The following is a 16,825-nucleotide window of genomic DNA, read 5'->3' as shown; positions in this document are numbered from 1 at the left end:
GAAATCGACGCCATGACGTACAAGGGGTGGGGGTCGCGCACAGTCGCCATCTTGTTATGTTTTGTAATCGGCTATGTAAGTATTATCAACATCACGTAGTAATCGATTTTGATTTGACCTCGCGATCATTCATGGTATCCAGCTTGTTTGATTTTAAATTCGTTATCTCCACAACCGCTTGAGCGATTGTCAAGAAACTTTCAACATAGGAGCACCTCCCCCTGTAGACTTTCTTAAAGTTATGATTGGACGGCAAATGTGGCCGGCACGATTGGACGGCAAATGTGGCCGGCACGATTGGACGGAAAATGGGGCCGGCACGATTGGATGGAAAATGGGGCCGGCACGATTGGATGGAAAATGTGGCCGGCACGATTGGACGGAAAATGGGGCCGGCACGATTGGATGGAAAATGGGGCCGGCACGATTGGACGGAAAATGGGGCCGGCACGATTGGATGGAAAATGGGGCCGGCATGATTGGATGGAAAATGGGGCCGGCACGATTGGATGGAAAATGGGGCCGGCACGATTGGACGGAAAATGTGGCCGGCACGATTGGACGGAAAATGTGGCCGGCACGATTGGACGGCAAATGTGGCCAGCACGATTGGACGGAAAATGTGGCCGGCACGATTGGACGGAAAATGGGGCCGGCATGATTGGATGGAAAATGGGGCCGGCACGATTGGATGGAAAATGGGGCCGGCATGATTGGATGGAAAATGTGGTCGGCATGATTGGATGGAAAATGTGGTCGGCATGATTGGATGGAAAATGGGGCCGGCACGATTGGATGGAAAATGTGGCCGGCACGATTGGATGGAAAATGTGGTTGGCACGATTGGATGGAAAATGGGGCCGGCACGATTGGATGGCAAATGTGGTCGGCATGATTGGATGGAAAATGGGGCCGGCACGATTGGATGGCAAATGTGGTCGGCATGATTGGATGGAAAATGTGGTCGGCACGATTGGATGGAAAATGTGGCCGGCACGATTGGATGGAAAATGGGGCCGGCATGATTGGACGGAAAATGTGGTCGGCATGATTGGATGGCAAATGTGGTTGGCATGATTGGACGGAAAATGTGGTCGGCATGATTGGATGGCAAATGTGGTTGGCATGATTGGACGGAAAATGTGGTCGGCATGATTGGATGGAAAATGGGGCCGGCACGATTGGATGGAAAATGGGGCCGGCACGATTGGATGGAAAATGTGGTCGGCATGATTGGATGGAAAATGTGGTCGGCACGATTGGATGGAAAATGGGGCCGGCACGATTGGATGGAAAATGTGGTCGGCATGATTGGATGGAAAATGTGGTCGGCATGATTGGATGGAAAAATGTGGCCGGCACGATTGGATGGAAAATGGGGCCGGCATGATTGGACGGAAAATGTGGTCGGCATGATTGGACGGAAAATGTGGTCGGCATGATTGGACGGAAAATGTGGTCGGCATGATTGGACGGAAAATGTGGCTGGCACGATTGGACAGAAAATGGGGCCGGCGTGATTGGACGGAAAATGTGGTCGGCACGATTGGATGGAAAATGTGGCCGGCACGATTGGACGGAAAATGTGGTCGGCCTGATTGGATGGAAAATGTGGTCGGCATGATTGGATGGAAAATGTGGCCGGCACGATTGGACAGAAAATGGGGCCGGCGTGATTGGATGGAAAATGGGGCCGGCATGATTGGACGGAAAATGTGGTCGGCATGATTGGACGGAAAATGTGGTCGGCATGATTGGATGGAAAATGTGGTCGGCATGATTGGATGGAAAATGTGGCCGGCACGATTGGACAGAAAATGGGGCCGGCGTGATTGGATGGAAAATGGGGCCGGCATGATTGGACGGAAAATGTGGTCGGCATGATTGGACGGAAAATGTGGTCGGCATGATTGGATGGAAAATGTGGTCGGCATGATTGGATGGAAAATGTGGCCGGCACGATTGGACAGAAAATGTGGCCGGCACGATTGGATGGAAAAGGGGGCTGGCACGATTGGACGGAAAATGTGGTCGGCATGATTGGACGGAAAATGTGGTCGGCATGATTGGATGGAAAATGTGGTCGGCATGATTGGATGGAAAATGTGGCCGGCACGATTGGACAGAAAATGTGGCCGGCACGATTGGATGGAAAAGGGGGCTGGCACGATTGGACGGAAAATGTGGTCGGCATGATTGGACGGAAAATGTGGTCGGCATGATTGGATGGAAAATGTGGTCGGCACGATTGGATGGAAAATGTGGCCGGCACGATTGGATGGAAAATGGGGCCAGCACGATTGGATGGAAAATGTGGTCGGCATGATTGGACGGAAAATGTGGTCGGCATGATTGGATGGAAAATGGGGCCGGCACGATTGGATGGAAAATGTGGTCGGCATGATTGGATGGCAAATGTGGTCGGCATGATTGGACGGAAAATGTGGTCGGCATGATTGGATGGAAAATGGGGCCGGCACGATTGGATGGAAAATGTGGTCGGCATGATTGGATGGACAATGTGGTCGGCACGATTGGATGGAAAATGTGGTTGGCACGATTGGATGGAAAATGGGGCCGGCACGATTGGATGGCAAATGTGGTCGGCATGATTGGATGGAAAATGTGGTCGGCACGATTGGATGGAAAATGTGGCCGGCACGATTGGATGGAAAATGGGGCCGGCACGATTGGATGGAAAATGGGGCCGGCACGATTGGATGGAAAATGTGGTCGGCATGATTGGACGGAAAATGTGGTCGGCATGATTGGATGGAAAATGTGGCCGGCACGATTGGATGGAAAATGTGGTCGGCATGATTGGATGGCAAATGTGGTCGGCACGATTGGATGGAAAATGTGGCCGGCACGATTGGATGGAAAATGTGGTTGGCACGATTGGATGGAAAATGGGGCCGGCACGATTGGATGGCAAATGTGGTCGGCACGATTGGATGGAAAATGTGGTCGGCACGATTGGATGGAAAATGTGGCCGGCACGATTGGATGGAAAATGGGGCCGGCATGATTGGATGGAAAATGTGGCCGGCACGATTGGATGGAAAATGTGGCCGGCACGATTGGATGGAAAATGTGGCCGGCACGATTGGACAGAAAATGTGGCCGGCACGATTGGATGGAAAAGGGGGCTGGCACGATTGGACGGAAAATGTGGTCGGCATGATTGGACGGAAAATGTGGTCGGCATGATTGGATGGAAAATGTGGTCGGCATGATTGGATGGAAAATGTGGCCGGCACGATTGGACAGAAAATGTGGCCGGCACGATTGGATGGAAAAGGGGGCTGGCACGATTGGACGGAAAATGTGGTCGGCATGATTGGACGGAAAATGTGGTCGGCATGATTGGATGGAAAATGTGGTCGGCACGATTGGATGGAAAATGTGGCCGGCACGATTGGATGGAAAATGGGGCCGGCACGATTGGATGGAAAATGGGGCCGGCACGATTGGATGGAAAATGTGGTCGGCATGATTGGACGGAAAATGTGGTCGGCATGATTGGATGGAAAATGGGGCCGGCACGATTGGATGGAAAATGTGGTCGGCATGATTGGATGGCAAATGTGGTTGGCATGATTGGACGGAAAATGTGGTCGGCATGATTGGATGGAAAATGGGGCCGGCACGATTGGATGGAAAATGTGGTCGGCACGATTGGATGGAAAATGTGGTTGGCACGATTGGATGGAAAATGGGGCCGGCACGATTGGATGGCAAATGTGGTCGGCATGATTGGATGGAAAATGTGGTCGGCACGATTGGATGGAAAATGTGGCCGGCACGATTGGATGGAAAATGGGGCCGGCACGATTGGATGGAAAATGGGGCCGGCACGATTGGATGGAAAATGTGGTCGGCATGATTGGACGGAAAATGTGGTCGGCATGATTGGATGGAAAATGTGGCCGGCACGATTGGATGGAAAATGTGGTCGGCATGATTGGATGGCAAATGTGGTCGGCACGATTGGATGGAAAATGTGGCCGGCACGATTGGATGGAAAATGTGGTTGGCACGATTGGATGGAAAATGGGGCCGGCACGATTGGATGGCAAATGTGGTCGGCACGATTGGATGGAAAATGTGGTCGGCACGATTGGATGGAAAATGTGGCCGGCACGATTGGATGGAAAATGGGGCCGGCATGATTGGATGGAAAATGTGGCCGGCACGATTGGATGGAAAATGTGGCCGGCACGATTGGATGGAAAATGGGGCCGGCATGATTGGACGGAAAATGTGGTCGGCATGATTGGACGGAAAATGGGGCCGGCACGATTGGATGGAAAATGGGGCCGGCACGATTGGATGGAAAATGTGGTCGGCATGATTGGATGGAAAATGGGGCCGGCACGATTGGATGGAAAATGTGGTCGGCATGATTGGACGGAAAATGTGGTCGGCATGATTGGATGGAAAATGTGGCCGGCACGATTGGATGGAAAATGTGGTCGGCACGATTGGATGGAAAATGTGGCCGGCACGATTGGATGGAAAATGTGGTCGGCATGATTGGATGGAAAATGTGGCCGGCACGATTGGATGGAAAATGTGGTCGGCACGATTGGATGGAAAATGTGGCCGGCACGATTGGATGGAAAATGGGGCCGGCACGATTGGATGGCAAATGTGGTCGGCACGATTGGATGGAAAATGTGGTCGGCACGATTGGATGGAAAATGTGGCCGGCACGATTGGATGGAAAATGGGGCCGGCACGATTGGATGGAAAATGTGGTCGGCACGATTGGATGGAAAATGGGGCCGGCACGATTGGATGGAAAATGTGGTTGGCACGATTGGATGGAAAATGGGGCCGGCACGATTGGATGGCAAATGTGGTCGGCATGATTGGATGGAAAATGTGGTCGGCACGATTGGATGGAAAATGTGGCCGGCACGATTGGATGGAAAATGGGGCCGGCATGATTGGATGGAAAATGTGGCCGGCACGATTGGATGGAAAATGTGGCCGGCACGATTGGATGGAAAATGGGGCCGGCATGATTGGACGGAAAATGTGGTCGGCATGATTGGACGGAAAATGGGGCCGGCACGATTGGATGGAAAATGGGGCCGGCACGATTGGATGGCAAATGTGGTCGGCATGATTGGATGGAAAATGTGGTCGGCATGATTGGATGGAAAATGGGGCCGGCACGATTGTATGGAAAATGTGGTCGGCATGATTGGACGGAAAATGTGGTCGGCATGATTGGATGGAAAATGTGGCCGGCACGATTGGATGGAAAATGTGGTCGGCACGATTGGATGGAAAATGTGGCCGGCACGATTGGATGGAAAATGGGGCCGGCACGATTGGATGGAAAATGGGGCCGGCACGATTGGATGGAAAATGTGGTCGGCATGATTGGACGGAAAATGTGGTCGGCATGATTGGATGGAAAATGTGGTCGGCACGATTGGATGGAAAATGTGGCCGGCACGATTGGATGGAAAATGTGGCCGGCACGATTGGATGGAAAATGTGGTTGGCACGATTGGATGGAAAATGGGGCCGGCACGATTGGATGGCAAATGTGGTCGGCACGATTGGATGGAAAATGTGGTCGGCACGATTGGATGGAAAATGTGGCCGGCACGATTGGATGGAAAATGGGGCCGGCATGATTGGATGGAAAATGTGGCCGGCACGATTGGATGGAAAATGTGGCCGGCACGATTGGATGGAAAATGGGGCCGGCATGATTGGACGGAAAATGTGGTCGGCATGATTGGACGGAAAATGGGGCCGGCACGATTGGATGGAAAATGGGGCCGGCACGATTGGATGGAAAATGTGGTCGGCATGATTGGATGGAAAATGGGGCCGGCACGATTGGATGGAAAATGTGGTCGGCATGATTGGACGGAAAATGTGGTCGGCATGATTGGATGGAAAATGTGGCCGGCACGATTGGATGGAAAATGTGGTCGGCACGATTGGATGGAAAATGTGGCCGGCACGATTGGATGGAAAATGTGGCCGGCACGATTGGATGGAAAATGTGGTTGGCACGATTGGATGGAAAATGGGGCCGGCACGATTGGATGGCAAATGTGGTCGGCATGATTGGATGGAAAATGTGGTCGGCACGATTGGATGGAAAATGTGGCCGGCACGATTGGATGGAAAATGGGGCCGGCACGATTGGATGGAAAATGTGGTCGGCATGATTGGACGGAAAATGTGGTCGGCATGATTGGATGGAAAATGGGGCCAGCACGATTGGAAGGAAAATGTGGTCGGCATGATTGGATGGAAAATGGGGCCGGCACGATTGGATGGCAAATGTGGTCGGCATGATTGGATGGAAAATGTGGTCGGCATGATTGGATGGAAAATGTGGTCGGCATGATTGGATGGAAAATGGGGCCGGCACGATTGGATGGAAAATGGGGCCGGCACGATTGGATGGCAAATGTGGTCGGCACGATTGGATGGAAAATGTGGCCGGCACGATTGGATGGAAAATGTGGCCGGCACGATTGGATGGAAAATGGGGCCGGCACGATTGGATGGAAAATGTGGTTGGCACGATTGGATGGAAAATGGGGCCGGCACGATTGGATGGCAAATGTGGTCGGCATGATTGGATGGAAAATGTGGTCGGCACGATTGGATGGAAAATGTGGCCGGCACGATTGGATGGAAAATGGGGCCGGCACGATTGGATGGAAAATGGGGCCGGCACGATTGGATGGAAAATGTGGTCGGCATGATTGGACGGAAAATGTGGTCGGCATGATTGGATGGAAAATGTGGCCGGCACGATTGGATGGAAAATGTGGTCGGCATGATTGGATGGCAAATGTGGTCGGCACGATTGGATGGAAAATGTGGCTGGCACGATTGGATGGAAAATGTGGTTGGCACGATTGGATGGAAAATGGGGCCGGCACGATTGGATGGCAAATGTGGTCGGCACGATTGGATGGAAAATGTGGTCGGCACGATTGGATGGAAAATGTGGCCGGCACGATTGGATGGAAAATGGGGCCGGCATGATTGGATGGAAAATGTGGCCGGCACGATTGGATGGAAAATGTGGCCGGCACGATTGGATGGAAAATGGGGCGCATGATTGGACGGAAAATGATGATTGGACGGAAAATGTGAAAATGGGCATTGCATGATTGGACGGAAAATGGGGCCGGCACGATTGGATGGAAAATGGGGCCGGCACGATTGGATGGAAAATGTGGTCGGCATGATTGGATGGAAAATGGGGCCGGCACGATTGGATGGAAAATGTGGTCGGCATGATTGGACGGAAAATGTGGTCGGCATGATTGGATGGAAAATGTGGCCGGCACGATTGGATGGAAAATGTGGTCGGCACGATTGGATGGAAAATGTGGCCGGCACGATTGGATGGAAAATGTGGTCGGCATGATTGGATGGAAAATGTGGCCGGCACGATTGGATGGAAAATGTGGTCGGCACGATTGGATGGAAAATGTGGCCGGCACGATTGGATGGAAAATGGGGCCGGCACGATTGGATGGCAAATGTGGTCGGCACGATTGGATGGCAAATGTGGTCGGCACGATTGGATGGAAAATGTGGTCGGCACGATTGGATGGAAAATGTGGCCGGCACGATTGGATGGAAAATGGGGCCGGCACGATTGGATGGAAAATGTGGTCGGCACGATTGGATGGAAAATGGGGCCGGCACGATTGGATGGAAAATGTGGTTGGCACGATTGGATGGAAAATGGGGCCGGCACGATTGGATGGCAAATGTGGTCGGCATGATTGGATGGAAAATGTGGTCGGCACGATTGGATGGAAAATGTGGCCGGCACGATTGGATGGAAAATGGGGCCGGCATGATTGGATGGAAAATGTGGCCGGCACGATTGGATGGAAAATGTGGCCGGCACGATTGGATGGAAAATGGGGCCGGCATGATTGGACGGAAAATGTGGTCGGCATGATTGGACGGAAAATGGGGCCGGCACGATTGGATGGAAAATGGGGCCGGCACGATTGGATGGCAAATGTGGTCGGCATGATTGGATGGAAAATGTGGTCGGCATGATTGGATGGAAAATGGGGCCGGCACGATTGTATGGAAAATGTGGTCGGCATGATTGGACGGAAAATGTGGTCGGCATGATTGGATGGAAAATGTGGCCGGCACGATTGGATGGAAAATGTGGTCGGCACGATTGGATGGAAAATGTGGCCGGCACGATTGGATGGAAAATGGGGCCGGCACGATTGGATGGAAAATGGGGCCGGCACGATTGGATGGAAAATGTGGTCGGCATGATTGGACGGAAAATGTGGTCGGCATGATTGGACGGAAAATGGGGCCGGCACGATTGGATGGAAAATGGGGCCGGCACGATTGGATGGAAAATGTGGTCGGCATGATTGGATGGAAAATGGGGCCGGCACGATTGGATGGAAAATGTGGTCGGCATGATTGGACGGAAAATGTGGTCGGCATGATTGGATGGAAAATGTGGCCGGCACGATTGGATGGAAAATGTGGTCGGCACGATTGGATGGAAAATGTGGCCGGCACGATTGGATGGAAAATGTGGCCGGCACGATTGGATGGAAAATGTGGTTGGCACGATTGGATGGAAAATGGGGCCGGCACGATTGGATGGCAAATGTGGTCGGCATGATTGGATGGAAAATGTGGTCGGCACGATTGGATGGAAAATGTGGCCGGCACGATTGGATGGAAAATGGGGCCGGCACGATTGGATGGAAAATGTGGTCGGCATGATTGGACGGAAAATGTGGTCGGCATGATTGGATGGAAAATGGGGCCAGCACGATTGGAAGGAAAATGTGGTCGGCATGATTGGATGGAAAATGGGGCCGGCACGATTGGATGGAAAATGTGGTCGGCATGATTGGACGGAAAATGTGGTCGGCATGATTGGATGGAAAATGGGGCCAGCACGATTGGAAGGAAAATGTGGTCGGCATGATTGGATGGAAAATGGGGCCGGCACGATTGGATGGCAAATGTGGTCGGCATGATTGGATGGAAAATGTGGTCGGCATGATTGGATGGAAAATGTGGTCGGCATGATTGGATGGAAAATGGGGCCGGCACGATTGGATGGAAAATGGGGCCGGCACGATTGGATGGCAAATGTGGTCGGCACGATTGGATGGAAAATGTGGCCGGCACGATTGGATGGAAAATGTGGCCGGCACGATTGGATGGAAAATGGGGCCGGCATTCCAAAAAAGTCTGTTTTCTTCAGGCATGGGTTGTCGGTTGTTTCAAGTGTTTGGAATAAACGGCCTTGACCTCGCTTGGCTCGGCCTCGACGGAATAATAATAATAAAAAAACACGTAACCGGCTTGGAATCGTTAATTGTGACAAATTAATCTCGTTTTTGTAAAGAAAGTGTCGACAGCATGTTTGAGCTTCTCCACAAGCGCTTCTAAGCTTCTAAAAGGTTCCAATTCCCCGCTTATTAACCGCTTCACTTGTATCGCATATGTCTGCTCCCCCGCCAAGGTCCATGATTAAAGAACAACCTTTTCAACAATTGTGGAACATGATAATGGAAGACACTTCACATCAATGACGGTAAACTTCACCAAAGTTACATTGAACTGTTTAACGGCATCTTTTCCACTTAAGGATGTAAAATGAAACGTCCGCTAAAGATCTTGTGTACTAATTTACACTAATTGAACATTTTTATTGAGCTAACTTTAAGATTAGAGAAGGGGAGAGGCTCTAGTACAGGTTTGGGAGGTAGCGCTTAGAAAATAGCTGACTCAAGCAACAGAACAATAAATATTCGGAGAGTTGTGGGAAGTTGGTGCAGAAAAGGCAAGGATGGGTTGAGGTTAAACAATGAAGGTCATTGTGAACGATTCAACGTTAGACCAGAATTCAGTCATGAGTCCGTCTTGCCGGTCACATCGTCACCGAGCACCTCATGCCTGTCGGTCGTACAGCTCATGGAAGTACCTCTTGCCTATCGGTGCAGGGATTTGAATTATGTTTAGCGTATCTGTCATAACTCGCCTACACTTCACGTAAACATGTTTATCGTCCACCAGCTAATGAAAGCGGACGGGAAACCCGGCTTGCCGTTTCGCCGAAGGATCTTCATACTCCTTCATGCGAAACCCTGTCTCTAAAATACCAGGATGGCAGAATATATTGGGATTGTGAATTGAAGTGAATCCCGACGAGACGGCTCAAAGGATAGTTTGCCACCTCTTGCCAGTTTGGTTCACATGCAACCCGTCGGATAAAGCGAGGGCGGAAGGCGAAAGGAAATGTGTGATGCATGCACCGAGGAACCAGGAGACGGTCAGTTGTAAGGGATTTGATGTCAAGTCACCCCCCCCAGATAGCAAGGAAACGTGCAACAGCCTTTTGTAAAATGTACTCTCGCAGTGGGTGACGTTTTTGCTGCGACAACCTCGAGCAGTTTGAACACGATCTGGGCTCGTCGTTGCCTCGGAATGTAGTCGGGGCGGTGCTGGACGAGCCGAAACACGCACGGTACCCAAGGCAGGCATCACACACGAGACGTGTCATCCACCGGGCAGTAAGCGGTGAGTGTGCGGTGCTCGCTTCGCACCTTGTTTGGAAACTTCGCTACGACATGCCTGGTTACGGCGTCTGTGTCTTATTGCTTGGTTGTTATCTCCTTATACTTGGCATGAGAAGAATAGACAAGCCTTCTGAAAGCCCAAATTAAGTATCCTTGTTCCATTAGTGGAATTTTTTTCAAGAACGATTTACAGTTCTGGGTTTTTTTTTTTTTTCGATATAATCTTTAAAGGATGCTCTTGATAGAACCCTCTGAAAAGGGCAGCTTGACTCCCCACGGGAGAGATTCGTATTTGATTGCCACCGTGTGAAGAATGAAATCATCCATTGATGAGATATTTTAATTATTTACTTCTTGGACCAAGTTGCTCGTTCCTCGTCCACAGCCATTTTCACTTTGTCGCAGCGACCCGTGACAAATTGGTGAAGCGGATGTGCACAGGTAGCTCGCTGCAGGGGGTTTCGAACTCTTTGGAATGGTTGCATACCATGCTGTCGGTAGTTGTACAAACTCACCAAATCAAGAGTTCTCCTTTCCCACATTTTCAAACGATGCAGAACGGCACAAATTTCTGAGTACGCTTCAAGCTAAAACACTAAAGGACGTTCCAAAGGCCCCTCCACGTTTCGTGAAACGACCTAATCGTACGTCACCGGGGGGCTTGTTAGATAAGGGTGCCAAACTTGTAGCCTAAAATAAATGAAAATGTATTTTTGAAGCCAAGCCAGTTAAGAGATTTCTTTGATATTTTACAAAGTTAGTGGCGAGGTAAAGGCATTCCGTGGAGCGCAACTGAGCGCAGCCCTGCCACCGCGTCCCCATGTCTCAAGTTAAGGCCGATGATTGTCATGAGTCAGTTTGCCAATCCAGGCCGGTCAGCACCTGCAGACACATTCTCTCATGGCCTGGGACTCTTCCTGACACACCGACATGACCTCTGGTTGGCTGTTTGATGTTTTTGTCAATAGAGGTGTTTTCAAAAACCTCTGCAGGTGTGAAACTGGTAAGACGCTTACAGCTCAGAAGGCATATCACTTGATTTTGCAAACTTGATACGCAAGATGATCGAATTGGGACTTTTATTCGTGCGACTTGCATCATGTCTAGTGACAGCATTTAAAAGGAATGTGTATCTTATTAGATGTGTGCCAAACAGCTGTGTTCCGACTCATTACAAATTGCTGAAGACAGATTTGATGCAACTACGCACTTCCCAATCGTTTGGAAATACATCCTAATGTGATTATGATGATTCCAATTGATTATTATTCACTGGAAAATGGCAAGACGATTCCCTCATCGTTGTCGTCAACTTAACAGGGACAAAGAGAATCCCCTCGCCGTCGTGACGTTGATCGAGGCGGTCACGTTCCCTATACGTATATACTAATACTAGGATCCTATTAGTAATCAAAACAAGGACCAATTACTGTACCGTGGTCCCAAGAAGGAAGCCAGACTACACACACACACACACACACACACACACACACACACACACACACACACACACACACACACGATTAGTAATCAAAATAAAGGACATAATCATATAATCCTTCGTTCTTTTCTATTCCCGTTAAATATTGTCTTCCACGGTTTGTTTCCCTTTCCCCCACAGCTCGTTAACACACTCCATTACTCTCTTCTCCTTTTCACCATGTTTATCCCACTCTTATGATTCCTCTACTTTTTTTTTTTTCAATACAACAAACTGTTTTGCTGCAAGGTGAGGACGAAGGCAAATGGATCCCGGATAATTTTGGAATTAACCATTTCTTGGGCCACGTCATGTTGTGAACCGATGTTAACTACAACACTTGCACTAATTTGAATAGATAAATAAACTAGAGAGTCCATAGAACACCTTCCCGGAATGGAGTAGTCGAGTACACACTTCAGTTGAAATAAAATAATTATTTTATAAAGTCATCTTAAATAATACCGCAATTTACCGCCGTTGATGTAGTCTAAAACAGCACCTTATTTAACATGTCCAAGTACCGTTCTGCAAAACTGGAGGGATTTGAACGTGACGAGAAGGTGATTTGTGTTCTCCAGTGTTTTTAACAGACAATTCAATTTAAATAACAATAAAGGACCGTGTAAAAAAAAATAATTCAGGAAGTTTATCGTCGTTGATGCAGCGTCTTTTACACCACCTGATCTAACACGTCACATCAGTGCTCCGCGCCTGTTGTACGTGTCGTTTTATGGCGTCCCTAAGTTTCCCGTCTGGAATGATTTTCTATTTTGTTTAACCGCCAGGCAGGTAGACGGAGGAAAATAACCACCTCGCTCCTCTTTGTGCATGTACGTTCGGGACAAATTCAGAGCCATGGTAAACTGCAGGTTAGTTTTCTGATTCACGTTCCGATTCCTGTTCAAACTATAACATTCAATCTAAATCAAGTTGTTCAAAATATAAGTTCGATCATAAACTGATGTTATTAGTAGACAGACAGACAAAGTGAACTAATTGCTAAACCCCACTTTTTCCGATGTTCGCGTGGGGTAACAGTGGTATGTAAGACACAAATGACGTGTTTAATGAAAAGCAAATTTGCCAGGATTATGTTCTTGATATGTCATAAGTTATTGATGCATTTTTCGATGATTTAATTATTTACAGTGCCCTCAGAAAGTATTCACACCCCTTGAGTTTTGTCACATTTTGTTGTTACAATCTGAATTTAAAATGGATTAAACTTTCAAAAATTTTGTCACTGACCGACATAAAATACACCATCATGACAAAGTAAAAACATGGTTTAAGAAATTTTTTACAAATTAATTGAAAATTAAATACAGAAATATCTAATTTACATAAGCATTCAGCCCCCTGAGTCAATACTTTGTGGAAGTGCCTTTCACAGCGATTACAGGTTCAAGTCTTCATGGGTATGTCTGTGTCAGCTTTGTACATCTGGATTTGGGTATTTCCTCCCATTGTTCATTGCAGATTTGCTCAATCTCTGTTAAGTTTGATGGGGAGCGTCGGTGAACAACAATCTTCAAGTCTTTCCACCGATTCTCAATGTAATTCAAGTCTGGGCTTTGGCTGGGCGACTCAAGGACTTTCATGTTCTTGTTCTGAAGCCATTCCAGCGTTGCTTTGACTGTATGCTTGGGGTCATTGTCCTGTAGGAACGTAAATCTTCACCACAGTCGGTCTTTTGCACTCTGAAGCAGGTTGTCCTCAAGAATTTGCCTGCATTGGGCTCCATTCATTGTTCCCTCTATCCTTACAAGTCTCCTAGTCCCTGCCACTGAAAAGCATCCCCGAAACATGATGCTGCCACCACCATGCTTCACGGTAGGGATGGTGTCCGATGGTTGATGAGCTGTACTCAGTTTTCACCAGACGTAGCACTTTGGATTCAGGCCAAAGAGTTCAATTTTCGGCTCATCAGACCACAGAATATTTTGACTCATGCTTTCAGAGACTTTTACGTGCCTATTTACAAACTCCAGGTATGCTGTCATGTGCATTTTTCTCAGGAGTGGCTTCCATCTGGCCATTCTCCCATAAAGCCTAGATTTTGTGAAGTGCTGCAGAGATTGTTGTCCTTCTGGCAGGTTCTCCCATCTCTGCCAAGGAACTCTGTAGTTCTGACAGAGTGGTCATTGGGTTCTTGGTCACCTCTCTGACCAAGGTCCTTCTTGCTTAGTTGCTCAGTTTGGTCGGACAGCCAGCTTGAGGAAGAGTCTGGGTCGTTCCATTTTCTTTCCATTTCCTAATGATGGAGCTCACTGTGCTCTTGGGAACTTTTCAACACTCTAGAAATTGCTTTATACCATTCCTGAGATTTATGCCTCCTCACTTCTATTCCTTGGACTTCATGGTGGAGTTTCTGCTCCGACATGCACTGCCAGCCGTGGGACCTTTATAGATAAAGGTGTGTTTCTTTCTAAATAATGTCCAATCAATTGAATTGATCACAGGTGGACTCCAATCAAGTTGTTGAGACATCTCAAGGATGATCAAAGGAAATTGGATGCACCTGAGCTCAATATAGAGTGCCACAGCAAAGGGGTTGAACACTTATTGATGCAAGACATTTCAGCTTTTTATTGTTTTATTAATTTGTAAAAATGTCTAAAATGCATGCTTTCACATTGTCGTGATGGGATATTTTATGTCGATCGGTGACAAAAAAATTGAAATGTAATCTATTTTAAATTCAGGCTGGAACACAACAAAATGTGTGACAAAAATCGAGCAGTGTGAATACTTTCTGAAGGCACTGTTTATTTTTGGGACACTCCATGTTGCTACTCCGAGTATATAGGGACGATAGCTGATCTGAGCACCCCCTCTTGCCCCCTGCTCATGATAACAGCTAATTAGAGGCCCATGTTGGTGCGACTGTCCGAGTCGAGCCCTGCCACCCCTGCTCATGCAGCCTGCTGATCTGCCCCCCCCCTTTCCGTGTGTGCGACCAGCCAATCTGACTCCCCATCCCCTGCAGGTGTGATCCGCTTGTCCGAGCCCCACCCCCCACAAGCGTAACCCACTCACCTGAGCCCCTGCCGGTGCGACTGGCCAATCGAGACTTCCAGCATGCAGCAAGCTAAACAAACTAAGAAGGGGAATGGATCAAAAAAAAAAAAATGAATCAACAACTTTTGTTCATTAGCATTTGTGAATCCCAGATGCCATCCTTACATTATTTGACCAACAATTTACATGGTTCCAAAACCAACGTGTACAAACGACATGAGTCATGGCCTGAGCAGTTGGGCTGCCATTGTGGCGGGGTACATTGATCCGGTCAGAAAGCACCAACCGGGGTGAGTCAGAGACTCATTTAGGAATCGCAATCGACAGGTAGGGCACATGCTCCATCCAAATCCTCGATCTTTTCTACCCCCGTTAATCCACCCCAAACCCACTTCCTTCAAATTCCCTGCTTTCCTTCCTGAAAGTTCCCCATAACGTCCATCTTGTTTACCCCACGTTCCTCGTCCCATCCCTCTCCCTTCCACAGATCTCCTAATGTCTCTGTTCCCCACTGTTTTGTGCTTCCCTCTCCCGCCCCACTTGTCTCCTGCTCCCCTTGTTATATATTCTGTTTTAGCTCTTGTATGAGCCTCGACATTGTATGCAAATAAATAAATAAAAATCACAGGTATTTAATAAGGACTGTACTCAGTAGAGTGCATTCCTCCGCCAGGCTGAACAGTTTACATTTTGTATCCAACTGATGGGCCGGATCTGGATCCAGACCTGAACCAAAATCGAATCTGCTTCTTCTTGTCACCTACCCAACTCGTCCACCAAGTTTTGTCTGAATCTGTCCGTGATGTTTTGAGATATCCTGCTCCCAGACAGACAATCAGGGGTGAAAACATAACCCCCGTCCACCTTCGGTGGTGGAGGTAACAAGTGGAAACATGGATTCATGAACATTGGGTTCTTTATATCCACAACAATATATTATATGTTGTTGTTTTTTCTCTTTAACATGTATTCTTGTATCAACAACAATATAAATAGTTAACGGCGGGAAACAAGTGCCGTGAGGTTGTGTTTCGCAGGAGAAAAAAAAAAATCAACAACATGGCATTTTCATCCCAACGCACTCCGTATTTACATCAAAGCTTCGATTGAACATTTTAATAAAAGATGTTTCAACATTTGACATTCCTCCTGTCTTTAATCCAGACCTTCAGGAGTTCCATTCGTGTACGACGGAGGATGCTGAAACGGAGAAACTGAACGTGGTAAGGAAGCCTTTATTTTGTTATTCTTTCTTTATGTTTTTAAAAGAAAATAAATATATGACAATCCTGTCAAAACTTTGCTTCTTTATTTATTTATTTTTTCTCATCAATGCCATCTCCATCTCCATCTCCATTTTGAGGGGTTTTTTTCTGGATGTAGCACCAGCTGACGACACCACAAGTCCTGTCATATAACCACGCACTTCTGTCTCATTAACACAAGCTGTGGGGTTCAGTTTAATTTCTATTACTCCCTCTCTGTGATGTGCACTCAGCTCGAGCGAAACCAAATCTGGAATTTTGCAGGTAAACCTCCAAGAACGATTGTGTTCAATATTTAAACTTGTCAATCTGTTCAGCAGCCAAGGCTCGTATCCAAACTCACTCGCTCACCTGTTATATGAGCTGGTGCTGCCTTCACTGAATACAGCACCAGGAAATACCACCCGTCACTTTGCTAATGATAAAATACGAGACAGAAAGAGAGAGAGAGACAGAAAGAGAGAGAGAGAGAGAGA

At 48.1% G+C, this 16,825-nt stretch overlaps 1 protein-coding gene across 1 annotated transcript in view; it reads left to right on the top strand.

The window, feature by feature from the left end:
- Positions 1–16,825, top strand: part of LOC147014908 (arf-GAP with GTPase, ANK repeat and PH domain-containing protein 1-like) — an 88,834-nt gene that overhangs the window by 24,623 nt on the left and 47,386 nt on the right. The window contains exon 2 of the mRNA XM_085853358.1: positions 16,249–16,307. Coding sequence (XP_085709484.1) covers positions 16,249–16,307 — 59 coding nt within the window. The remainder of the gene's footprint in view (positions 1–16,248; positions 16,308–16,825) is intronic.

Source organism: Eptatretus burgeri, chromosome 13 (assembly GCF_056783735.1).
Source record: "Eptatretus burgeri isolate ZD-2024b chromosome 13, Ebu_testis_v1, whole genome shotgun sequence".
Taxonomy (NCBI): Eukaryota; Metazoa; Chordata; class Myxini; order Myxiniformes; family Myxinidae; genus Eptatretus; species Eptatretus burgeri.
The sequence above is the reverse complement of the archived record's forward strand: the minus strand, read 5'-3'. Positions and strand labels throughout refer to the sequence as shown.